This window comes from Phalacrocorax aristotelis, chromosome 1, assembly GCF_949628215.1.
Source record: "Phalacrocorax aristotelis chromosome 1, bGulAri2.1, whole genome shotgun sequence".
Classification (NCBI taxonomy): Eukaryota; Metazoa; Chordata; class Aves; order Suliformes; family Phalacrocoracidae; genus Phalacrocorax; species Phalacrocorax aristotelis.
The window spans coordinates 194,049,455-194,077,416 of NC_134276.1; the positions used below are offsets into that span (position 1 = coordinate 194,049,455).

Consider the following 27,962-nt stretch of genomic DNA (forward strand, 5'->3'; position numbering starts at 1 on the left):
TCTGACTACATTGCACTGTTTTGTGTTTAAACCATTAACACAGTCTAGAAACCTTAAACTGCCACCTGTCCTGTAGAGATCATGAGCCTCCTGGTGAAGATGCACTGTAGTCTTGACTGATGGATTGAGCATCACGTCTTCAGCACTCTATCTTGTGCTTTCATTCATCAAGGGGATATATCTCTACTTTTGGCAGGGAGGTATGATGATAATTTAGTCCCTATTCATACAAATCAACTCAGATCTATTGATCCATGTCTGTCCAGAAAAATACTAGGAACATATTTCAGTGAGGTCCTGGAAGGAGGTAGACTAAACATATGCTTAAGTATATATTCTCCTTCCAAATTACAAGGTGCTTAACAGATAAAGTGCTGCATAAGTGGCCGTGCTGCTCTTCTCCATTTTCTGTGCATTTTTGACAGACCTGTAAACTATGTGTTCAAGACAATCCCCTGCCTGATCTTTTGCTTGTGATCAACACCATTTCAAACAGTGTTTGAATCTAGAAAACAGAAAAACAGTATGTTCTTGGACAAACCCCAGATATAATAAAAGCAATATTAAGAAAAGTATTTGAAATAATAAAAGCTGAATCTCAATATTCCACTACCCTGAGAATGGGGGCAAACTGCCAGTGATAATGGCTATGCACATTAATGTTTTCCTTCATAACATGAACATATAAAAATTCAGACGGGCTGAACTAGATCAGAAACTTGGTCTAAATTTATGATATTTAGAAAGTGTAGCACTCTTCCTGATTAGACTCTCAGACTGGATCATCAGTCTCTGGGACAGTGAAATATGGTTTTTACTGTAATGTGGATCCCTATTATTGTGGTGACAAAAAGCATTTTAAGTGATTCACCACATGTCAGTGGAAAAGAAAAGAAACAAAACCAATCCAAACCAATCCCCAGGATTATTTTGTTTTTTACACCCCAGTGCTATTTGTAGAAGGAATGATTGGTGCCCAACTTGGGTAAGTGTAGAGATCGAATATAGGCACTATCCATGTCATAATTGCAAGCATAACTACAGCAACTCCAATGATGTTAATGCCCAAACCAGCTTTCACCTAAAGGAGAAGAAAAAGAAAGGAGAAACTCACATCAAGATACTGAAGAACATTTTTAAAAAGCTAAAAATCCCCTTTAGGGAGTTTTGCTTAAAACTCACCATGTCCGTAACAGCTAAATGACCATACGAAAATACAATGGCATTGGCTGGGTTGGCTACAGGAAGCAGGAATGCAAAGGAAGTACAAAAAGTAGCAGGTATCAAGATGAAAAGTGGGTTCACATGAATGGCTTCAGCCTATCATAAAATAAGAGAGAAAGAACAGCTGTCAAGGGACACATTTGTAAAATGAAATACATAAATACAAATTCATTATATTAACACAAGTGAACTGTGAACATAACTGCCAGTTTAAACAGTGAGAAATAACCTTTTCTGATAACTAATTTTTAAGGTTATATGTGCGAATGCTTCAGAGGAGAAAAGGTGATTCTAATACAGAATAGCTACTGAACTTTAAATTCACACCTGGTGTTTCTAATTGTAGTTGAGTGCATAAAATAAGACTATTGCAAATAGTGTGGGCACTGCACAAGCACTAAAAGCAAAAGACTGCAAGAAAGTCGTTAAAGTTGACTTTGTGTACAATAAATAGGAGAGATTCAATGAAGTGAGGACTGAGGTTTCTTTTTAAGAGAGGGAAAGGGCATCAGTATGTATCTAGGCTGGCCAAGAGAAAAATCTGCAGACTAGAAAATGATCAGTAATATTTGAAGAAGAAAGAATGGCGTTTTGATAATGATGAGAAGAAAGGACACAATTCAGCTAAGGAGAGAAGAAATGAGAGTTACATATAAAGCACATCTATTAGCCCTTTCCTCTTCGGTGACAGCTTGAAAATTGCAGTGTTAACCCTTTTTGCTGAAGATGTGGTCCTGAAGAAACACTAAGAGAGCTGTCCTTTTTAAGCGCTTTGACTATTTGCAAATAGGAATAACAGCGTTGATTTTTGACTATTGAACTTTTACATAATTTTACTGAATGTTCAGCATATCTTATAAGAAAGCCTCAAAATAACCAAGTACCCAATGCACAACACAGAACAGCAAAAAATTACGTGAAGTAGTTTATGGAGACTTTAAAAAATTACTCCTTTGAGCAGCTGTATTATTACATGGATGATAGAGCAGTTTCTGATTACAAACAACCTGTGTTATACTCACCAAAGGTGATAGTATAGGCAAAAATATTGTAATGGTTGCTGGATTGCTGGCCACTTCTGTTACTGAAGTGACAATAAGGCATGATATCAGGATAATCAGCCACAACGGTAATGATCCTAGAGGGGTCAATTTACTTGCTACCCACTCAGAAAGTTTTGAAACCTGCATAAGGAATATGACAACATGAATATGATTCACAAATTACTGAAAAGAAAATTTAATAAATGGTATAGAACAGGAATTTACTCATCTGCTAATTGTGAAGTATTTGTGTAAAAGAGAAAAAATCTGAAATATTTTCCATATTCCTACATATTTTTAAGCACATTTTTCTAATTCAATGGTGTCCTATAGGAACGCATACAAACTACATTCCATTTATACATACGTGCACCTCTGAGGTGTTTGGAGGAGTCATAATCAGAAAATTGTAATTTGCATAAATCAGGCTTAATAACCACCGTTTGGGCCCAAACCTGCTCAATTTACTGGAGTAGCCAGCAGGGCTCTGTGTGGGAGGTACCCCAGTGACACGGGATATTAACCCTAAGGCTTTGGAAACAGTGTGTCCACACAACTACCACCACCAGGTTCAAATTAAATAACAAACAGTAGTCATCATTGTGCATAGCCTTTGAAGACAAAGTAAACTTTTTTTTGCAGCCCTGCTTTCTAAATATCTTGAATATTCGTCACATTTTCATGTTCAATATTGCTACAGAATAGCTTGCTAAAATGAGGGAATAACTGTGAATTCACTGCATGTCTGATTTGCTCCTGATGTGGGTCATGTTAATTGTTCAGTATCTTCTATAAATTGCATTACCTCACAGCCGTCTGCCAGTGCAAACCCGCCACCAACAAGAATAGCTATTTCCCAGGGCATGCATGACTGAAATTCCTTCCAAGTAATCAGTGGAGTGTAACCAAAAACAGCTAGAGAAAAAAAAATTAAAAAAAAAACCAAACCCAAACCCCCACCAACATTTAAAAACATATTGAAAAACATCTTGAAATAATCTCTCTGAGGAAGTACTTGGGAAATATTAAAAGGCAAAATCTCATCATTATAACAGGAAGAAAATCTTTGACGTGAACAACTTGCACTTTCTGGGACAGATCCTTAACTGGTGAAACTGGTGAAAATTGTCGCAGCCTGAAGACAATAGAGCTACAACAGTTTCCACCAGCAGAGTACTGGCCCCTCTCCCCTCCTTCCCTCTGTGGAAGATAGCTATGGGATATCAATGAGTTTAATTTACTCAATAAAACTGCACTATTCAGACAGATTGCTGAGAAAATACTGTTTCACTTAGACTCATTTATGTTCTGATTTTGCATTCTCTGTGAACCCCCGTATCTCATTGATTTCAGTGGCAGAATTGAATGCATAAAGAGGACAAGCCGGAGGTATGCTTTAAACAGGGTAAATTCCATTTTGAAAGGGAAAAATTAAACGAGAATGGACTCATTTACTGTGTTGAATTTTATAGAGTACCTCAAATTAGCATATCATTTTCAAAAAATAAACCCAACCCTGCCCCATGCTGTCCCATTCAAAGCCAATTGCAGTCAATGGAAAGGTGGCTTCCATTGGCGGCAGTGGGCTGCAGGTAGCAGGGACGTGCAGAGCATTAGCTGTGGGCACTGACTTCCAGGCCAGGAATGCTTTATAACCCAGTAAGATATTATACTGTATTAAGCTTGTAACATTAGTATTTAACAACATTCCTCTAACAAGTGCAATAACTTATATTTATGGTTGCATCTTAGATAACTCATTGTAATACAATCCACATCAAAATATACTCAACTGTTTTCTCCATTTGAAGTCCTAGAAAACGTTTTTGCTGGAATAATAAAAAACAGGATTCCTATCACTAAGGCGGTTGTTGAATCTGTAGCATAGCCTTTATACCTAAGGAGAATTTAACAAGAAAAAAACCACATAAATATATGTAGTCAGGAGAAGCAGGGGAAAAGAGTGAGAAGGAGGATGGAGTGGCAGAAAGGAGCTGTTATGGACTGACCACAATCCCCATTCCCCACCCCTCACATCGCTTGGTGTGGTGGAAAGAGGTAGAGGAGTCAGGAATGAAGGAGTGAAGTTGGGCCTGGAAAGAAAGAGGGTGGAGGAAAGATGTTTTAGTTTTTGTCTTTTTTTCTTGCCATCCAGCTCTATTTTTAATTGGATTAAATTAAATTAATTTTCCCCAAATCAAGTCTGTTTTGCCTGTGACGGTAAGGGATCTTGGTGTCTTTATCTCAACCCATGAGCTTTTTGACTTTATTTTCTCCTCTGCCCAGTTAAAGAGGGGCACTGAGAGAGTGGCTGGGTGGGCATCTCGCAGCCAGCCAACATCAATTCACCACATCTGTAGAAATATTAGATGCAAGCCCTCTAAATTCATAAATAAGCATCTTGAGTAAGCTTGCGCTATTTTGTCACACACAAATAAGCTGGGGGAGGGGAATGTCTAGGAATAGCTGATGCTTAAACAACTAATTTTCACAGTTCAATGATAAATTTAATAACTTTAAAATGCTTGGTAATAGATTCAGTCCAAAAGGCCTTAAGAGCACTGTGCATACCCACAAAAGATGATGCTTTTGTAGCTAAGAGAAGGCAGCAGATCTTTATTATCATCCTCCTATGGATGCTACTACTAGGGTCATATACACGAGGGCCATGTTTATTTTTACCATTTCCAGTGCCTGAGAACTGCTTGCACTAGTGTTTCTTAAACTGATCCAATATTCTTCTCACTGGTACAGAGTAGCCCCAAGATCAGGTGAAATAAAAAACTGAGGTCTAAGGCTGTTTTAACACATCCATCTGATTCTGTTACACACTGTTAGGTGGTGACATATCCCAGTCCGTCTTATTTCAGTAAAGATGGTCATTCAAATGAATAAGAATTTTGTTGAAGAAAGTTAAACCCAGCATTTTCTTAACCTTTGCTATTATTTTTTTTCTATTCTCTATAAGTTCCTCTGTAAGTTTTCCCTGAACCAATATACCAATATATTTGTCCTCTCAGCCTCACACCATATGCTTTTCTGCATATGCAGCTACAGTAGGTCCAAGCCAAACTTCCTAGCAGGTTGTCCCAGCAACTTAAGGTTTTATATTAAACAAGGGCTTTTCACTGAAAGGGAAAAGTCTTCTCCCAGTTACGTTTTGCAGTTGTATAATCTGGTAGATTCCTTTGCTTCAACAACAGTGTTAGGTAAGATTAAAAAACCCTTAATGTGCATAGCACACTGACGCCACAACCAGCATAGTTTTAGCTAACAATTTTACAAAATGAAGCTGCCATAGAAGTTGAAGTGGTTCTCTAATATATTCTGTCTCCTTCTTCCTGTTGTCTGTTAGCACAGAAAACACTTTCAAAAAGCAAGTTATTATTTTGTTATAGTTTCTTAAGGTAGAGGGTTCTGCTTATATATCACCTTTAGCCTAGGACCAGGTGCACTGGGTCTAAAGAGCAGAAAATCTCTTCCTCTAGGAACCTATCCTGTACTCTTTTAAGACTTGCTAGGAGTTTTGAAGGCAAGCTTTAGATACAGAAACAATTCATGCTGCCACTTTCTTCTACGCAGCCGCTTCTTTACAGAATTGTTATGGTTGGAAGGGACCTCTGGAGGTCTCCTGGTCCAACACCACCCTGCTCAAGCAGAGTCACCCAGAGCAGTTGCCCAGGACCATGTGCAGATGGCTTTTGTATATCGCCAAGGATGGAGATTCCACAGCCTCTCTGGGTGACCTGTGCCAGTACTCGGTCACCCTCACGGGAAAAAAGGGTTTCCTGATGTTCAGGAGGAACCCCCTATGTTCAGTTTGTGCCTCTTGTACTGTCACTGGGCACCACTGAGAAGAGCCTGGCTCTGTCATCTTTGCCCCCTCCCTGGTATTTTTAAACATTGACAAGATGCCCTCACAGCCTTCCCTTCTCCAGGCTGAACAGTCCCAGCTCTCTCAGCCTTTCCACATAGGAGAGATGCTCCAGACCTTTCCTCATCCTTGTGGCCCTTTGTTGGACTCTCTCCAGTGACTCTCTCCACGTCTTGTACTGAGGAGCCCAGAACTGGATGCAGCACTCCAGGTGTGGCCTCACCAGTGCTGAGTGGAGGGGAAGGATCACCTCCCTCGACCTGCTGGCAACACTCTAATGCAACCCTGGATACCATTAACCCTTTTCTTTTTTTTTTTTTCAGCAAGGGCACACCGTTGGCGCAAGTTCAACTTGGGGCCCTCCAGGACTCCCAGGTCGTTTTCTGCAAAGGTGCTTTCCAGCTGGTTGGCCTCCAGCCTGTACCAGTGCCTGGGGTTGTTCCTCCCCAAGGCAGGACTTTGCACGTCCCCTTGTTGAACTACGGTGGTGTAATTTTTTGCTCACAAAAAGTTAGTATTCCTGACGCAAAAACACTGCTCTCAAAAAACCTGCTTGGGACACACAGAGCATCCTACCATTAGTAGAACTGTTATGAATAACAAGGCACCATTCCGAACAGAAGCTTTTTAATCATTATCAAATTTTGAGATAAACATTTTTGAAAGACCATTTATCCAAGCAGTAATACAATTACATATATAACATTTACCTGCTTGTAATCTGCATTCCACAATTAATATGCCTATTGATTATACATATAAATAATCTGCAACTGCTAACCTGATTGTCCTATAAGGAAGCAAAAAAGCTGTTGATTAAGGAGTTCTCACAATGACTCCAAATAAGACCATTGCATAGAGCAGGAATGTGGGCAAAAGCACATAGTGGCCTTGTATTGGCAGTAAGGAAAGGAATAAACTATGCAGAAAAAAAGGAAAAATATACTCAAGCAATAGTCTGAGGAAGCTTGAGGGACGACCACCTTGCATACATCAGCTATAACCAACTGCAGCCCAGTGTTGAACTTTCTGTTTCTTATAAGATTCATAAAGTCCTGGCCAAAGACCAATTTGAAACTGCTCTAATTGAAGCTAATACCCTACAGCCTGGAATCAGGCCAGGACATGGAAGGAAACTGTTGTAGCAAAAATGAAGTGTAATCCTGTGCTGTCAACAGATGGGGAGGAAACAGGCATTTTTTACCCTGTGCTGCTCTTTGTAGTGTTACGCAACATTCATTAAAACATCCTGCTGCTGCCTCCGGAGGGAGATAACAGGGGCACACGGCAGGACAATAAAGGATCAGTCTTTAAGAGATTTACAAAATTTTCTTAAGAAAAATTAACTGGTAAAGGTAATGTATATTTGAAAGACATCTGATAATGCTGCTTAAAAATGAGCTCTACCCAATACTGATACAGCACATACATGGGTTAAAAATTGTCTGACATTTCAAAAAGTAGCCCTTAAAAAGTGGGGAGGTATCATCATTAGATACCAATATTTCTGCTGGGATTTAAAAAAAATCAGTGTTTTTATTTTAAAGGAGTATTCAGTAACTTGTGAGTATGCACACAAGGGGCTGAGAACATGAGCATGGCTGGTGAGAGTGACGGGGATTTGTTTCTTGAAGCAAAACTTTGAACGTTCCATTTAGTTTGTCAAAACAAAGCTTATAATGTAAATTAATTAAACCAGATACTTATATCCTTAAAATACCTATCACAGAAAAGTTTTTAATGCAGCAGGGAAAGACAAAACCAGATGGCTGGAAGCTATCTTCAGACAGAAAACGAGGTATGAGTTTGTCATGTTTAGTTTGGCAACAGAGATGACTATCCCCCAAAACAGACTACCAAGGAAAGTGGTAAATTCCAAAATCTGAGGAACCTGCATTTTGCTACCCTGAAATCAAGCCTGGTTGCTTTCTGACAGTTCACGTTCTAGTAAAATAAAACTATACCAGGCTGAACACAGGATCACAGAGTCACAGAATGGTAGGGGTTGGAAGAGACCTCTGGAGATCATCTCGTAGCTCTTCTGATCTTAAACACGTTAGAACAAATGAACTGACAGTCCTGTCTGGTGTGGTGAATCACACCTAATAGGACCTACTCACTGGCCATAGAGAGCCTCAAGGTTACTTATAGTTCTGACATTGCAGCTTTTCCTAAGGACAAAGATCATCCGTGCAGGTGACAGAACTTCCCCGAGGCTGGCTTGAGACTGTGGGATAAGGTTCTGTGCAAAGCAAGTACTATGAGGTTTCTGATGAGAAATTAGGTTTCTAAGGGCAGAGAATATTTCCTCACAGTTGTCTCCTGTAACATAAATTTAAGGAAGCTGTGCACATGCCTATCAGTATACTTTAATCCAAAACAATGAACAATTTTGTAGCAGAGGCTATAGGCAACATGTGAGAAGAGATATAAGCCACAGTTCATGCACTGCTAGAAGCCTCTTGGACATCGTGGTGATGTGTGCGATGTAACCATTGACAGAACAAAAGTCCTTTTCCTGTTTGCTTCTCTGTTTTCTTTAAAGAAGATGGCTCACTACTACTCCTAGCTGTACCTGTGCTGGCTCTTTGCCCCACTCATGTATCTTGGCTAAGAAGTCTTCTGATGCTCAGAAAAGTAAAAACCCAATTGCCTGGGTTTATGGCAATTAATGCAATTGACTGATAAATTAAAGCTATCTAGAAATAGGCAAGGTCTAAATAGTAAGAAATGCTTTCTTTCCCCTTAAAGGTTTTGTTAGGCAGTAACACAAACTTTGTTTCTCTTCAGGTTACCTCACCCAAATTAAAACATGATTCAGCCTAATGTGACATAACACGTGCTTGCATTTCCCTCCAAGGAAAACAGTAGCAGGCATCCACAAAGTAACATCCCTGTGCAGAACCTTATTATAAGAATAAGGTAACTACACTTATTATGAGAATATTCTGCTTTTCCCTGCCAGTGAACAAAATCCTCAGACAACAGTAAACAGACAACTTCAGATAGGATCTCTGGACTGAAATAATCCATTTGAACCATAAATCCCAAATCTGAAAGGTTGTTTATAACATCTCTTTTTCAGTATCAGATGTATCTTGTTAAACAGTGCTCAATGAGCATTGAATGTTAGTATGGAGAAGAATGAGAAACAAAGCTAGCCTGATTGCTTAGCTGGCTGATTGCTTGATTAGGTCAACACTCCAAAACCCCTTCAAGAATATAGTGTTTCATGTGAGACAATGATCATCTGCTCTGCTGTTGTTATAAGGGGAAAAAAAGTTCTTTTGTAGTTTTTTGGATAATGAAAAAATAGTTTTAAAATAATCTTAGTTTTTATTGCATTATTTAATGCTATTTTTTACAGAAAATAATTTTGATTTTCACTTTAAATCTTTAAAGGGCCACAGTTATTTGTTGTAATATCCCCTACCAGACTTTCTGACAGAGCACTAGTGCATGGGTGCATGCGTGTATGAATGGTGGGAGTATATTTAAAGAGAGGAGGCACGATGGATGCACGTTCTCATGTCATTTATGACAGACACACAGGAAAACAAAATGAAAAATTACCATCCAAGTCTAGCACTGACCGTTGACCCATCCAGTAGCAAATGTTAAATCCAGAAGGGCCTAAAGAGCACAAAGCCCTGCTCCTCCCAATCCTTCAACTACTTCTTAGTACTTCAGAGCAAAACTCAGACCTTTAGCACAGAACAGAACTGAAATTACAGTAATTACAAGAGTAATTACTTGCAAGAGTAACTGGTTTCTTAGGGAATAAACTCTAGGTGACCCTGGGGAAGGGACTGAAAACCAAGCTGCAGCAGAAAGGGAAAAAAAATGTAATAGTTCCTGGCTTTTTGGTGGTTAGTTGAACTGTGACATTGAGCGAGTTATGTATGAACAGATGGTCATTTTATAATTAATTAGAGCTGTAAAAGCAGGGGATGTTGGCCGGTACGCATACAAGTATGGCTGTCACTAAGGGCAGTGGATCAAAAAATTCTAACCAAAGATTTATTCTTGAAATTGTAGGTTTGATGAGGAAGTAGGATACTGTAACATCAATCTTTATGCATTCTCCCTCACTGGATCAAGATGAAAAACTTGGCATAATCCCTCTAAGGAGGCACTTAATTTTATCATGTAATAGGTTTAGCACATTTCAGATATTGCACATATAGGTCTATGAAATTGCTGGTGTTTACCTATTCTGTGTACACTAAAAAGGTTTTTCAACAACTTCAGCCTGGAATATTTCAGAAGTATTGAAAGTATTTTATTTTTTTTTTAATTGAGAAGAAAAGAAGGTATGTAGTTAAGACACAGTAAAGTTCTTGTTGGTGTATCAAAAAGATTACTTACTTTGGGAAAAGTGAAGACCATCCTGGGATGAAGCCAGGATCTCTGGTGAACCACAGCAGAGTCATTAGAATGAATAGGATAAGTGTAACAATTTCTGGGTAGCTATAACAGAAACAGAATGGGTTATACATTTTCCTGAATTCACACTTGGATTTACTTGCTCGTGTTTGCAGATTTATAGTTTGGTGTACCTTATTGGTCCAAGCTTCTTGTACTCCTCCTGAACCACCTGTGCTGAGGCCTCTTCTCTAGCTGTTTTCTTCTTGCCACACTTGAACATGTTTTTGAAACTGGAATGTAAATCAGCAATATTGAACAATGAATTAACAGTGTACACAGAAAAAAAAACTCCATCCTTTCCAGTTACCAATAGCACTTTACAAAAGTAAAATTTTCACTTTACAATGCAGTATCTCCCATTTAATTATTGTACACCAAACTGAGCATATTGGAATTAATTGACAAAGTCCAACGGGAGATTGACAGAGGCAGCAACAAAATGTGTCCTGTTATTGACTAGCTCATTTGCCCAGGAAGGACGAAATAATGGGAACTAATTGAAACAGCCAAATACATGACCTGGCCATTTAATGAATGTCATCTCTGACTTTGCTTTACTTTGTATTGAAAAAGTTTGCATCGCATGAGTAGCCTGCATACTGATCAGCAGACTATTTGGTGCAAGCTAGATTTTCATTCTTGGATAAGACCCTTACACAGTATTGAAAAGAACATTATCAAAACAATAAAGGAAAATGAAACAATAAGTTCGTATATGGTGTGGTAAGCGTGGATGATTTTAAGTCTACTTAAGAGTAGACAGTCTCACTCTTCATGTCTTGCACCACACATAGCTACGTAATTGTGGAAGACTGGTGTCCCCGTTGTTATCTTTGCAGAGGTTAGTGAAGTTATGGAGAACAAGGCTTTGAAGAATCAGCCCAAAGAAGTATTGTCCTCTCCAAAACCTTAAAAGCACAAGCTCTGAGGGGAAAAACGTTCCACCATACCACTGCATATAGATTTTGGAAAAGGGGGAGTTTTTTACTTCACATTTACAAATATAGTTATCCAGTTTATAAAACAGATATTGCTCAAATATTCAAGCCAATCCCTGACTCCAGAGAAGGGCAAAATCCTAACTATAAATCTTCCAGTCTTAGACCAAAATGTAAAAATTTTCAGTATTCTTCTGTCTTGCACACGTGCACCATTTAATGATGATGTCTGCATATTCTAAAGGAGCGGGTATCATCATTTGTGATATGGACTTTTCACTTTGTGCTGAGTAGTCAAGGATCCTTATTTTAGAACATTCTTGTACCATCCAGAGACTCAACCATACTAATCAAGGATGCAAAATCAGTGTTGCTTCATTATCTTATTGCTACTTTATCTTACATTGAGCCTGTTAAACTTGGACGCAATATTTACTCCTGGTACAAAGTATCTCTTATATCATCAACCTTTAGTTTTATTGATTACAACATTTACTTACTCAAACCCAAGGAAAAGCCACTGGAGCCAGACCCAGGAGAGCAGCAGAATAATAACTGTGATAGGGATGGAAAGGATAAACCAGGATCCAAAGTTGATGCACTGGCAATCTGGGTAACGTCTGGATGAAAGTAAAAAACTGTTCAGCTGAGCTTTGCAAAGGAATGAAGAGTTGTGAAAGTACCAGAAAGCCCTGCTGCAAGAAACTGGCTCTGGCTGGCAGCTGACTTCAGCATGAGGTGGCCTCCAGCGTCCTCTTCCCTTACTTTCCTGTCCTGTTCCTGATCATCATGACCACTACAGACACTATCTGTGCCAGTTATTTGAGCACTGGATCAGCAACAGGTCTGGGGATCTGACACCAATCTAGGTGTGTCTAACCTGAGTTCAGTAAGCAAGGAGGGGCCACTCACAGCATTAAGGACCATTAGGCCTACAGAGAAACAGAACTTGAAGAAAAGCAGTTCTTTGAGAGGAGATTTTAGCACAAGAAAAAATTAACAATGAGCAAGCTCCAATGAACTTCAAAGACAACAGTAGAGACAACATTGAGACTTGTATTGTTTAAAGTTCCATAAGGGATTCAAAACTGATTGGAACCAAAATTATTATTATTGATTACCAGGAAAGGCAGGAATGTTCATTTGTTAAGTGGATTGTCTCTGCAGTCACCTTATCTCTTTGAGGTTGTCTTAATCTACTGTTTACAGATGTGGGCCATTCAACCAGAGCTCTTCCTGTCATGTGCATTTAAGAAAAGGAAAAATGGGCTTTGGTTTTCTGAAAGAAATGAATTTATTGTTGAATGAGATAGATGCCAGACAGGCAAAAAGGCCAGGTAAATGAATCCTGTTTTCCAATTTACTTTATGAACAGAAGTTATTCTTTCTTTGAGCTCCTCCAGCTCTACTGAGAGAGCTTTTAATGCTAAAAGTGAGAAAATTCTAGTCTCCTTGAACAGCCTTCCTCCTTGATGCAAAAATCAGATGGAGGGAAATAACAGTGTCCAGACAGAGACTGTAATGACCATTTCCAATTATAAGCCAATCTTTTGTATTTCAGACCTTGCTAGAAGAAAAGTAAATCTGATGGATACATAGGTCTTTGAGGCAATAAATGCTTATTATAAATGCTTTCTCAAGTATTGTGCAAATTGTAGGACTGATCTGTATTTAGTGTGATGCTTACATATATTGCAATTAAAATGCCAGCAGGGACTGAACCAAAAGTCCTACCCGTTTCTTGATGTGATGCTCTAAATTGCAACAGTACATAGTGATGAGATAGTGAAAATGGAACAAGAAAAAGCATTGTGCTAGTATAGATAATTTACTGATTACATGGGTGTTCAACTTTTATTACATGATTGGCCTCATCGATCTTTGAATCTATGAATTCCAAGATAGGGAAAAACTGGCATCTGCATTTCATCACTTGCTAAAATGTTTATGATCTTTCCTGAATTATGTGTGATAATTCCTTACTAAGCAACAGAAGAAGCACTTGAAAGAGTCAATTCCAGTATCAAATGTTAATTTATTGTGGTCAGGTTTCGCAGTAAGTTTGTGCAGGGCTGAATATATATGTAAGTATTTCTAGTAATCTTAATATTAAAGTTAGGCATTCTTCATCTCCAGAGCAAATACTCCTTGGGTAGACTGGATGATCAATTAATTTAAATTATTTTAAAAATCATCTATTTTATAGTGCTGGGTGGATTATCTGCTATTGTTGGATTATCTGCTATGGGTCTTGCCTGAGGCAAGGATGGGCAATACACACTGAACTATTTATTTTCTAGACCTATTCTCTTTGGAAAATGAAAAAGTATGATTGATTTTAACAATCCTCATTTTACAGTGATTCAGTGCCAATAACAATAAACTCTATGCAGGCAAACACTACAAATGCCAACAAATTTGGTTCATAGAACAAATCCAGATAAGATTATTCCTTTTATGACTTTTATAACATTGCTTAAGTTGAAAATAATATAATGTTGGCAAAGTTTGATTCCTCGTGTTGGAAGGTCAAAGTCAATTACCAGAACAGGATTCAGGAAATTGAGTAACCTGTCAGTGAGCCTGACTGGAGAACCAAAGGTTTCATCATAGGATTTACTCTTCCTCAAGCATAGAAGAACTCAGTTTTCTCCCTGACACACTGTTGTCTGGTAACCCTTTATCCCTCTGATCTCTCCACAACCTTCCCTTCACCCGGGGGGGGAGCTGCCTGTGCTCCTAGGATCCACAGCCCTGCTCTAATATGGCCCAGTTGTGAACCTTGGCTTGCAGTGCTGAAGAAACTGCTTCATGTGGGAAAGAGCTTTGAGAAAGTCTCTACAGCAGAGCTATGTAAGATTAGACAGGTGGAACTGCAGATGTGGGATAACAAGGAGATTGGCAGCAGCCTGAAGGATTAAAGAGGAAAAATACCAATACAGAAAGGCATAATATACTAAAGGAAAAACATATGGAGTCAGAAGAAAGGGACCCAGCATCACTGAGGATCTGTTTCAGGAGCACTGAGGACCAACCCATCTCATCCTCACTGATGCCTTCTTGGCCAGTAAAGGCTTCTGGGTATCCTATGGGCAGTGGTGAGCAGACTAATGCTTAGCCTGCTAGCTGGTCACACAACTTCTTGGTGGGTTAGTCAATACTTATTTTTCTTTTTTTTTTTTTTTTCAGATGGATATATTTTAGATGCTGCATTGTAGTGTCTCTTTGTATACAATTAAAGAATTAATAGAGTGACCCTGAGAGGATCAGTAGCAAATCTGTCTTGAAAGGGAGCCCTTATGGAAGTTGGTCTCACTGGCAGGGATGCTTAGCACTGCATCAAGGTTTCCACTGCGTGCTTCTGCCCTGTGGAACACAGGATATTGCATGTCCTAAACCAACAGCAGGGTGAGGATTCCCAGCAACACGCAGGTATAACACAGGTATACCGGTTTCCTCTTCATATGACAAATGAAAAGGAGAGAACTGTAAACACTAATTCCAACTTATTTAATAGTGAAATTGGGAAGATATCAGGAATAACTAATTTCACAGTGCCATTTTAAGTGTTTTGTCACTGAGTGGAAAACCCAGGAATACACCGTATGTACAGCTCTTTTGCTGAATTATTGTACTTCAGATGCTTATGGTACATGAAGGTAGACTGCAAATGCATCCAAATCATGCTAACAGGTAAATTCCCACTTCAGACAGGGCATAAATACAAACAAGACCTCTAAGGAGAAGGGGAGCAAGACAGTTAGAGATAAAAATATTTGCACAGTTAGGTGGTAGTTTCATCTTAAGTTAAGGATTAGGCTCAGTGGTTGGGTAAAGATTAGACAAAATCCTGGTGGGGTATAAAACTGGATCACATGTGCAGTGCTCCATGTACTGCCCATGCTCCTAGCAGAGGGTGAAGACCCAGGGAGAGAACAACAATCTGCTTGTGCATTCTTGAAAAGATTGTTAACAGCTAAGACAAACTGAAAAACCAGCTGCAAGCCAGTTTTCTTCAAGTTTCCTACAACTTCAGGGAAATGAACAAGAACAGGTCTTACCCCTAGTAATCAATCTTGGATTCTTCAAGGCTCCTGAGTGTGAAGCCTGCTTGAACCAGAAATGCTTATATGTCTAAGAGTTTAAGTCTGAATGACTTATAATGCCATAGTCTGCCCTGTGTAGTTCTTCGGCCCCAATAACAGGTACTCTCAGAACTTCCATACTGTATCCACTGTTACTATTCTCTTAGCACAGGCTGATTTACAGACTGTACAACTTCTCTTTAGCAGCATGTTGAAGCCAAATTTCATCTATTCATGGAACACAGGTTGGAAGAAAAACTATCAATAACTGAACTTTCACCATGTTGCTGTGTGGATAGTGGGCAGAGGGTAATAAAAGGATTGTGCTTTATTTTGTTCTGTTTTAAAATTAGAGCAGGAATATTTCTGGCAATGAGTAGTTTGCAGAAGGAAAAAAAGTTCAGCAAGAACTATTGATTTTTCAAAAGCTTTGGAATTAAATCTGCCAATTTTCTTTTCACAGTAGTTCTATTTAGAAAATAAAAAGAATATTAAGGAATGTTTTTAATAACCTCAAAACAAAGGCTGAATGCAAAGTTTCAGGCTGGTTTGAAATTACTTCCTTTTTCTTTGATTAACAGACCTAAAATCTTCATTTCAAAAATGCACTAAGCATAACCTCCTTAAAGTCTCCTGAAGCTCTTTGCTAAGCAGAACCGAACTTAGCTACTGCTGTACTTAGAAATGAATAACAGTCCTCTAAGGTCAGATAGTGTCTGTCATATTCATGCTGAATAGTGTCTTCCTCCTCAGATAATCCCATCTTTTCCCACGGAGCTATTCAAAGAGTAAAGTACTACTTAACCAAAGAATGGTCATCGGTTGCATGTGTTGGATGATCACTTATAGCCTTTCCTGGTGTAAGACGAATACAACCATGCAATTCATTTTCATCTTTTTAACAAAAAATAACACAAAGAAAGTAATAGAAACAAGTAATATCAAATCAAAGGGTAAGGTTTCTAATGCATTTTTGGGGAGCCATGTGAGTTCTTAAGAAAGAATAGTTAAAATTCTGGATTAAGAAGAATACAAATAATTTAAGATAGTCGCTTACGTATTGAAGTGCTCAGCAAAAATCAGATTAGTCGATGTTCCTGTAATTGTGGTCAGCCCTCCAATGGTAGCAGAATAAGCAACACATAAGCTCATCACTTTGAAAATCCCACTGTATTTGTCCTCTCTGCTTTTTCTCCCTGTTTCAGCATGTGGTAGGTTCTGCTTAGAAAGAATATACACCAATTAATATATAAGAAGGGCACATCACCATGCACAAAAATAGGATTTAAGGATGCTCCAGAAGAGCCACACAACTTGCTGGCAATATAGCTGTATGCAGCATGGTTTGGTTTGCTGTTAGTGATACTACAATTATTCACGCAAGGGAAAAGAAGGGAGAGTCAAAGTCCTTTTCCTGAGTGGTCTCAGTCTTTACACAAGAGCTTCCTTTATACATCCTGATGTATATACACACCTGTTATATAGAGTTTGTACTCTGATGAGGTTGGTTTAACTTGTGTAACACACACTGGGAGCACAAAAACAATAATGAAATAACTACATAAGCAAACTGTACCTATATGTATATCTATAAATATATCTCTTATTTACATGAAACTAGCTTCATTGCTGGCTGTGCCGTGTTAGGTGTTGCACAGAAGTGTGATTTAGGTTAAAACTAAGTTACACACATTGCCTGCATAATAAAAAGACACCTTAAGTACCTGTTTCTTTTCTTTTTCATTTTCCTTTTCAATTGTGCACACGGTACTACACACATTGTTGTCACAATGTCTGGAAAAACAAAAGTAGGTATTGTAATAAGCAGATATTCCATTTAGATGAATTCTTAGGACAGATTTTAGTAAATGAATCACTATTACCCATTAACTTGTTTTTCGTTCTTTTTGCAGTCACTGCTTTCACATTCTCCTGTATTTTCTGTAAGACATTGATGCGAAGACAGCTAAGTATTTAAGGGAGCAAAACTGGAAAGGCTTCATAAGCACATCCCATTCCATGCAATCACTCCACATCATCCCATGAATACATTTACAAGTGCCAATCTTAAAAACAGCTGAGTTGTGTTCTACTCCTTCTCGACTCCTATTCCCCAGAATCTGAATCTTCTAATGAGAAATCTTTCTAATTTACAATCCAACTGTGAATGTAACCAGTTTAGATTAATTTGTTCTCCCAACACTACCCTAGAGCTTAAAGAGCTCTGTTTTCTGGCTAAAGTTTAACCCTTACTGTATTAATAGCCTGTAGTTATATTTCTTTTCAGACATTTTACTAGGCTGAACAAGCCAGCCTCTCCTCTTCTCCCCTCCTCTCACATAACTGCCATATTCTGCACCTGTTCAGATTTAAATAATCTTTGTGAACACGAGAGACCTCATGCACAGTAATCCAAGAGAAGTCTCGCAATTAAGCGTGCAACCATGCTAGTAATTCCCTAGCCATTCAACTTTATTTTATATGGCATTTACTCTGCTGCAGAGTGAGGGTGGGCAAAGACACAAACTGCACCGCATGCCTACCGTCCAGCTCCAGTGCCGGGTTTACGGAGCCGTTAGAGCAAGACATCTCCAGCGCATCAACTTCTGCTTCAGCTCTGATGATCTGCTGAGCTACAGCCTCTACAATTGGCATCACCATGGCAGTAGCAGAGGTGTTGCTGAGCCACATTGACAAGAAAGCACAGCTAACCATGAAACCCAGTGTAAGCCTGGAACAGGAAAGAAGAGTCTGTGGATGCTACAGCAACACCTCCTAGCACCACTCTATTTAACATAAATGGAAAGTGTTTTCAGCAGAAAGCTTGAATGTAGGAAACACTGAAAATTTAAAGCTTGTGGCTGACCTCTGAGAAGATTTATGATTTGAAAATTTCTTGATCAAGGACACTGAAATTATCGTATTTTAGAGTTAAAGGATCAAATATATTATAAATTGAAAGAGAAGCAATAATGCCTATTTACAGAATTATACTGTATTTGAATCATCTTTGAAGAAAGACCACCATGCATGTCACAAGTTAAAATGGCTTTACTGTTAATGCTATAAATCTCATATTGTACAAACCCTGGACTTATCACCTAGCCTGTAGGTCCTTTAGATATCAGTCCAGGTGTTATAGGAAGAAATACTAGAAATACGAACAATTCAATAAGTGGTACTTAACTTAGCTCTTAATCAGAGCCCCAAGACAGGTGTAGGGATTATTTGTGCTTCAATAAACATCACATTTGATATTAAATGGGAAAGTGAAGGTCTTTACAATGTCTTATCCTGGTCTTGGCACAGCTTATGCTAGGTTTACTACAAATAGGAATTGCATCTCAATTCCTGATTGCACTGATGCAATGCCCTGAATTGCACCAGTGACTGGAGACACTCGAGTTTTACACTAAAAAAATAAAATATTCCATGTCATAGCTGGTGAAGTTGGACAGTAAACTTAGAATACAGGCCACATTGTAATTTTTAATGCATCGCTTGGAGTTGCAAATGAGAATAGTCCTCTGGAATTCCTGTCCTAAGGTGTTGGCAGTGTCATTAAACACCTGCCACGTCATCACAGCAAGAGAACAACTGTGAGCGGAAGGACTGTTTTGCTGCAGCGTTTTCTGACAAGTCATTTGTGCAATTTGTAAAGGTCTCTGCCTAGCCTTGATCAAAAACTTCACAAAAACTGTAAGGATTTCCCAGCACACCAAGACAAGATTTTATACCAAAAATAGTATAAGCAACAATTTATTACATAAAAAAAACATTCAAAATGCCTCTCATAGCCTTTCGTTTCAGCTAATAGCAACATTTCAGACTTGATTTTTTTTTTTAACAGGGGCACATTGTCTTTTCTTTGTGCACTTTTAATTGCATAATGATGAAATGATCTGCAGACCTGCAAGTGGTAGACCTGATTCAACACAAATTGTCATGAGAAGTAGAAAACCCATTAAGGTTACACAGTTTATTATTAGCTTCTCAGATGGAAGTTGGGGAAGGATTGTGTTTTCAGGAGAAAGTTTTATGCAGAAAATACTGGTCAGGCTAAGCACACTGAATATGAATTCAGTAGAGAGAATTAATTGTAGAGAAATATAATTTTAATACAACTTGCAAGAGGATTTAAAACCAAGGCAAATTAAGTAACAGGTTTCAAAACTGTTAATCATAAATTTCCAGCATTTGATGGACTGATGATCAGGTGACCATTTAGTACCATGTGGTGTACTCTAATGAGTAATTCTAAAATTGATTTTAAAAATAATAAAATATATCCTAACCTGTTCAGCTCCAGTTTTTCTGCATTATTCTCCCTCTGGTGTTGTTAAAAAGTATTCTGCATGGAATCTTGGATGATAACTCCATTTATATTCAACTGTAAAGTCACTCTTTGCTATGAAATGCACAATCAATGTTTTATTACTCATTCTAGTACTTGCAGATTGCATAGACTTATTCACCTTTCCCTGATAGTCTGCAGACCATACTGCATAGCTCAAATGATGGGAGGCCTTTAGGGACTCATAGAACCATAGAATCATTTAGGTTGGAAAAGACCCTTAAGATCATCAAGTCCAACCATTAACCTAGCACTGCCATGTCAACCACTAAACCATGTCCCTAAGTGCCACATCCACATGTCTTTTAAATACCTCCAGGGATAGTAGCCCTGGGCAGCCTGTTGCTTGACAACCCTTTTGGTGAAGAAAGTTTTCCTAATATCCAAAGTAAACCTCCTCTGATGCAACTTGAGGCCATTTCCTCTCATCCCATCACTAGTTACTTGGGAGAAGAGACCAACACCCACCTCACTACAACCTCCTTTCGGGTAGTTGTAGAGAGCGATAAGGTCTCCCCTCAGCCTCCTCTTCTCCAGACTAAACAACCCCAGCTCCCTCAGCCCCTCCTCATAAGACTTGTTCTCCAGACCTTTCACCAGCTTTGTTGCCTTTCTTTGGACATGCTCCAGCAACTCAATGTCTCTCCTATAGTGAGGGACCCAAAACTGAACACAGTATTTGAGGTGCAGCCTCACCAGTGCCGAGCACAGGGGGACAATCACTTCCCTACTCCTGCTGGCCACACCATTTCTGTTACAAGCCAGTTTCTCCATAAAAATGCAGAATGCAGAATCCAGAAGACTCCTGCTATTCTCCTTCCACTGCTGCATCCCCCATGCTCTCTGACGCAGAAACCTCCTACAATGATATCTCTGCCTTGGGCCGGATGAGGCTCCAATGTGCACAGGCTGGCTGGGGACTCCGTGTAGCGGAGGAGGGCCGTACACAGCGAACAGCATGCATCATTTTGCAGTGGGCACAGCTAGGGAGCGGCAGATGCTGAGAGGTGGGAGGATCCTCTCCTTCACAGATCATCTTATCATAATCTTATCATCCTTTTGTCATGATCAGGATATGCGATAGTGCTCAGAGAGCTATGAGGGATACTGTTTCCTCAGGGTTACAAAGCTGTCTATGGAGTTGCTCTAGGTATCCTCAGCAGCTGGCTGGGGTTTCTATGTCCACAGCAAGTTCCCCCGCAGTGTTCAGATTAGCACAGTATGCCATCCACTTGTGTTGTCCCTTGCAAGATTTCAGCCAAAAGGTGAGTGATCAAAAAAGAGAATTTGAAATAACTAAAACAGCATAGCTCAAGAATATAGCTAAAGTTAAAGGGAGGCAGTTGAACAAGAACATAAGAAGCATTTTGTCAAAAATAGAAAGCTATCAGCTGTCAAAAGATGCAGAAAAAATCAAAATATGTGTGACATTTGAAATTAGGACAGACAAATCACTGAGGAATAGAAATAATCCAGCATTTCCATGGGGTTTTATTAGTTAGATCTAACAGGCATCTCATTTTTTTAGACCTGGAGTTTCTATTTTTCTGACATCTACTTCCTGTCACTGTCTGCTTCCTGACAAGGAGTCATAAGCATCGTGTATTCTGGGAAGCCAGACTCACTTTACAGATCTTATCTGCCACCTTACTTGTGTGCTGACAGATGAATCTGTGGGCCTAGGACTTTTCTGCAAGTTTGTAAAACAAGCAAAGAAAAGAGTTTTCACTTCATAAAATATATGCTCATAGTAAGTAAGTAGAGAGTTTGTGATTTCATTTCCCTCATCACCTCATCCAGCTGGGGAACTTCCTATTCTTTTGATATTTTCTGCATAGGTAGACAAAAAACATAATAAAGACATTGTGCTTAATGTGTTTTTCCTTTCCCACTACATCTTTAATTTTATTGCTTTTTTCCTCACTGTGTATTTGAACTCTTCTTGTATTTTTGGGAAGTGTCTAGAATTTTGCAAATGATATTGAATTACAAGTTAATGATAAGCGTAGCACAGGTTTTCAGTTGTAGGCATCAGGTATGTGATGTACTACCACCATTAAGAAACAGCATCTTTGCATTATTCACAAATTCATCAGATTTTTGTTCAGAAGGATCCTTATTATGAACAGAATCACTGGAAGGAACTTTCAATTAGGATTTCAGCAAAAAAAAAATAAAGTGTCACCTACAAATCAATCATATAATTTCAAATACCTACGTTGTTTCAGCAGAAGAGAAAGGCTGGATTTCTACTACAGAAAAAGCAGTAGGCAATTATTGCTGGAATACATAGCTTTCCGCAAGTATTATTGTTCTTCAAGACATTGTGTAACACATACCATGCAGGGTTGACACCCACCAGCATCACCATTCTTAAAGCCACTCTTTTGTGAAAATTCCATTTTTCTATTGATGTTGCCAAACAAATTACTCCAATCAGCAGCAGATGAAAGTCTTTAAAATAAGCAGATGCCACCTGAAGTAACAACAAAAAATATTTTGTTAACTAAATGGTAACTTTCTTTTTGGTATTATCAGTGTAATGAAAACAATTTTGGTAAGGGTATATATGGAAATAAATATTGAGAAATGTTTTTGGCTTAAGTTTAGACTGTTCATTTAATTGAAACTGTTAATTTCATTTAACCAAATGATGCAAGAGTAACCGCACTAAAGTGCATAGTGTTAAAACAAAATGAAAAATAAGGCTTACGATATTAACAACCTAAGACCATCAGTCACATCTCACATACGAACCAAATCACCAATGAAATGCTGCTTTTATTATTTTATTCATCTATCCAACAGGTAAATGAGCAACATTAAACATGCAACATGACAATCTGTTGTGTCCTCTCTTTGACATGTAGATGTATACTCAGCATTTTGCACATGGGCTCTTTAGTGTGTCATCTCACTTCTGTAACATTAAGGATATTTTATATCTGTCTCGCATTTTCCCATCGACTGGTACCTAAGCACTGAATCACAGTCTAGAAAAAAAAAAATTAAAGAAATATGAACAATTCCCTGAGGTCAAAGCATGTATGCACGTCTTGAGGTGGTCCTACTGTGATTGGCACTCAGTAAATCCATGGAACAGCCTATCAGGTTTCAACATTACGTGCTTCTTTCTTTTGAGATTTTATCATTGAAATCCCTAATAAGATAGAGAGGGAAAAAAAGGGTTACCTCCTTGGATTCCATTATACCAAACAATGGGAACATAAAGGCAGGGAGCAAAGCTGAAACAGCCAGAGGCAAAGCTTCTGTGAGCCAGAAGATCGCAACTACAAACAACGTGTATGCACATTCTGCTTCCTAGAATACAAAAGGCACCAACAAAAATATGAGTGGATCATCCATGAGAAAAATCACAATTGCAAAAAGTCCAGCTATGTCAGTAAAGAGATTCCCCCCACCTGGAACAAGTATGGGTAAACGGACCTGAATTTGGGGTACTTATTGTCTGTTGTTGACAATCTTATTAAGATATGAAACATAGTCTGTAAATTAATTTTAAAGATTTTTTTTCTAAAAGATAGTAAAATTGCTTAAATTCTACCACTTATGAAAGGTGGGAAAAAAGTCAGCTGCCTTTTCCTTCAAGGACAATTAATCATATAGGTCATTCTGCCTCATTCTCAGACCATGAATTAACACAAATCACAAACATTCTGCAGCTGCAAGCAAACCTTTAAACCCCTAGGAGTAGTCACAGTCAATAATAGGTCAAATTTTGTCTCCCCTCTAATCAATGAAGTTTTGTCATCAGCATCAATAAGGCAAGGATATCATCTAATGTAAAAAGCATTGTGCAAGACGGACAAGAACAGCTGTTTTTAAGACTTGTAATTTTAGTGAGTGCCTTTTAATTAAACTCTTGGAAACCAGGATTTTTTCAGGAGAATTTACTTCAGTGTTGCCTGTAAAATGCTGCCACAGACAAATACAGAGATGAAGAGATCCTAGTTTCTTCTAGAACGCTAGAAGCCTCTATTGTGTAGTTTTGATTTATATTTTTGCTCTACAGGAAAATGGTTTAGATCTTTTAATGCCACTGGTTAGGGCACGCAACTACTCAACAACAGCAGAGATGGTTTGTATTGGGGAAGAAACAGCTTGATGAAATGGCTCTGGGAACCTCTGCCTGGAAACCAACAATGTTAAATCCAAGTCAGTCAGCTATGGCTAGCATTTATTTTTCAGGGGAAGCTCGTGTTATGTATGAAAAAATTTGATAGTGTCAATTAATTTATCACACACTAGCAAATGTTCATCTCGCTTAAGTCCTACTGCATTAAGAATTTCTCATTAATTTCCTCACAGAGAGGAAACTGCGATACTGAAACTGTGATGTGAGACAATGTGAAGCACATTACTCTGTAACCACTGTGTGGTGCAAGGACTTCTGAACTGGACTTTCATGTATTGTATAATGTATAATACATCCTGTATAATACATCACAGGAGAATTCCATTTCATTCTGCTGACATTAGAGCTGTAACCAAATAGAACCACTAACAAAATTTTTAGATAGCTGTTTCATTAGCCTGGAGTTGTTACAAGATTTATTGAATGTCAGAAGAATTTATTTCAAGTAAATTAAAATTAGGGTGTCCTGTCATAACCTTTGCTTTATTTAGGAACCAAAGGGAATTTCTCAGATCCTTGATTCCAGTCATTTGCTATCAGACAACACAATATATGATGATCTTAACAAAATCCATCATCAAATAAAAAGGTAATTGCAGCTGTCTTTCTGACACTTCATCTCCATTGTCAATCATACACAGTTGTTTAAAAGTGGCCAAAATGAACAGTAAGGACAGGATTTTCGAGGTAGTCTAGATGATGTTAAATGAGAAAAACATTTCCTGAACAAGAAAACAAACACTTAATTCAGAATTTCATGTAACCAGCACAGAATCTTATATTAAAGCTGTTGTCTCCTCCATATTTCTATGCAACTCCTCTGAGTTGACCAAGACAAAAAAAAAAAAAAAAAAGAATCCACAATGCAAACAACATAAAGTTATTCAAGGTCCCTTCCAACCCAAACCATTCTATGATTCTGAAAAGATCTGGGAATCTCAGGATTGACATACAGGTGCAAAATAATTACATCTCGAAGCAGGTCACTTACTTTGGTTTTGATGATAAGTGGAAGTGGAAGTAAAAGCAGTGGGGTGAGGACAATGAGCAGGAACCTTCGGTAAACCAGGAGGTAGCTAAGAATCTTCATGGTTGATGGCTGGGAGATGAACTTTCCTGCAGAAACTGCCAAAAAAAATAGATCTGACTTTAAATAGCTGACTCTGATTAATATTTTTCCAAGCTATCACCTTTAGCCATTGCTAAAGCACGCCAGTAAACCAAGTTAAAATTAAATCTTGCTCTTTATTGTTTTAGTGAGTTTATTAACAGTAGGTTGATAAGATAAGTGTTCATCATAAACCAAGGCTAGATGTCAGCCTCCTCATGACTTTCTCTCCCTGCCCTTCCTCATAACAAATTGTATTGGGTCTGGCTGAGGTGGAGTTAATTTTCTCCACAGCAGCCTTCGTAGTGCTGTGGTTTGTATTGGTAGCTAGAAAGGTGTTCATAACACACCAGTGTTGTGGCTACTGCTGAGCAGCACTCCACAGCATCAAGGCTGTCTTTCCACCATTCCCCCCTCACCAGTAGGCTGGGTGTGGGCAAGATCTTGGGAGAGGACACAGCCAGGACAGCTGACCCCAACTGACCAAAGGGATATTCCATACCATATGACGTCTGCTCAGCAACAGAAGCTAAGAGGAAGGAGGAGAAGGGAGGTGGCATTCAAGGGAGCATATCAAGCAGGAAATAGCTCATGTGGTAGCTCTTGGGCCTGACCAGACAGGACCTGCTGTGCAAAATGTACTCTACACTGCAGCTGGGGAACACGGTCTCACCTGGAGCCTCTGGCAGAAAACATCAGGAGAAACCCAAGGCTGATCATCATGGTTTTGGAGCTGGGAGGATCGAGGATCAGAAGCCCACTACCCCCCAACTGAAAAAGAGATACTAGTAGCATATAAGGGGGCTTGAGCTGCTTCATAAGTCGTTGGTACAGAAGCATATTTCCTCTTGGCACTGCGATTGCTGGTGCTACACTGGCTGTTGAGAGGAAACATCACCTTTACAAATCATGCAATCAACGCTACATGGAGTAAGTGGGTAGCACTGATTGTGCAATGAGCTCAACTGGGGAACCCAACCACCAGGAATCCTGGAAGAGTTGGACTGGCCAGAAGGCAGAGATTTTGGACCAATGCCTGAGGAGGTGGATTATGTCCAAGAGACACCACAATATAATGAGTTATCAGATGAAATACATTATGCTTTATTTACTTATGGATCCTGTCATATGATAGGAAACCATTGGAAGTGGAAAGCTGCTGCTTGGAGTCCCACACGACATATCATTGAAGCCACTGAAGGAAAAGGTGAGTCAAATGAATTTTGAGAAGTGAAAACCGTCCAAGAAGCTCTAGAGATTGCTGAACAAGAAAAGTGGCAAGTAGTCTGTCTCTGTACTGGCTCCTGGATGGTGGTTAATGCCATAAGGGGGTGGCTGCAGCAGCACAAGAATAAACCCATCTGGGCTGCTGCATTGTGGCAGGACATCGCTGCCTGGGTAGAAAACATGGCTCTGAAGGTATGTCATGTAGATGCTTATGTGCCCAAAAGCCGTGCCACTGAAGAACATTGAAACAATGAACAGGTAGACAAGGCTGTCAAAACTGAAGTAGCTCAGGTGGACCTGGGAGTGTAAGGGTGAGCTATCTGTAGCTCGGTGGGCCCATGAGACATTGGGACATCAGGACATCTAGGGAGGGATGCAACATATAGATGGGCTCGTGATTGAGGGGTGAACCTGATCATGGAGGCCGTCCCACAAGCTACTTATGAATATGAAATGTGTGGTGCAATCAAGCGAGCAACAGAAGTAAACTCTCCCTAGAATACAAGGTGGTGGCAGGGTTTTCAATATAGTGAGGCCTGGCAAATTGACTATATTGGACCACCGCCGTGAACATGACAAGGCAAGTGCTATATACTCACCATGGCAGAAGCAACTACTGGTTGGGTAGAAACATACCCTGTAAACCATGCCACTGCCCAAAATACCATCTTAGGCCTTGAAAGGCAAATTTTGTGGCCACATGGTCCTCCAGAAAGAACTGACCCAGACAATGGGACTCATTTCCAAAATAACCTCATAAACTCCTGGGCAAAGGAATATGACATTTAGCGGGTGTATCACATCCCCTATCATCCACAAGCCTCTGGAAAGATTGAGAGATATAATGGGCAGTTAAAGACTATAATGATAGCATTGGGCAATGGGGCATGGAAGTGCTGGGATACAAATTTCGCAGAAGCCACTTGGCTGGTTAACACCAGAGGATCTGCTAACCATCCTAGTCCTGCCCAAACAAAACCCCTACATAATGTGGGAGAAGATAGTGCACACAGGGAATTGGCTGGGGAAGGAGGTGTGGATTGCTCCTGCCAAGGGAAAAGGCCAACCCATTTGTGGGATTGAATTCGCTCAGTGACCTGGGTGTACTCGGTGGGTAATGCAGAAGGATGAGGGGACCCAGTGTGTGCTTCAAGGAGATTTAACCTTGGGGGGGAAAAATAATCTGTGGCGTGAGTTGTATGTTGTAGGAAGTAATGTAGCAGGAATGACCTGAACTAAGAGTGAGTTTCGCAAAGAACTGGATGAGTGCAACGATGACCCAAACCAAGCCGATGTTGGTGTGTAACAATCAAATATACTGCTTCTCCTGTCCTAAGCACCCATCTTGACAGATGGGCCCCAAGTCATAGTCTCTTCTTATGAACATCTGGAAGAGTGGAGGAAGTCCATGGAATAGGAGAGTAATATCTATCTGTCAAAGGACAAGGGATAGTAGTTAATGAGAATATATAAATATGTTGAGTATAAAGACGGTTTAAGTATGCAGTTTAAGTTGTAAGTGTTG

The 27,962-nt window shown here is 39.3% G+C and overlaps 1 protein-coding gene across 1 annotated transcript; it reads right to left on the minus strand.

Annotated features, from left to right (window-relative positions):
• Positions 1-844: 844 nt before the first annotated feature.
• On the minus strand, positions 845-26,088 carry SLC13A1 (solute carrier family 13 member 1). The gene is made up of 16 exons (XM_075081184.1): positions 25,884-26,088; positions 25,094-25,227; positions 23,139-23,267; positions 22,286-22,422; positions 18,136-18,323; positions 17,476-17,533; positions 17,317-17,386; positions 16,650-16,813; positions 12,008-12,127; positions 10,701-10,799; positions 10,510-10,611; positions 4,061-4,164; positions 3,073-3,182; positions 2,247-2,408; positions 1,183-1,320; positions 845-1,081 (listed from the first exon to the last, which is right to left on the minus strand). Exons 2-16 carry the CDS (start codon positions 25,190-25,192, stop codon positions 938-940), a joined length of 1,824 nt encoding a protein of 607 aa, XP_074937285.1. The 5' UTR covers positions 25,193-25,227; positions 25,884-26,088; the 3' UTR covers positions 845-937.
• Between the last annotated feature and the right edge of the window lie 1,874 nt (positions 26,089-27,962).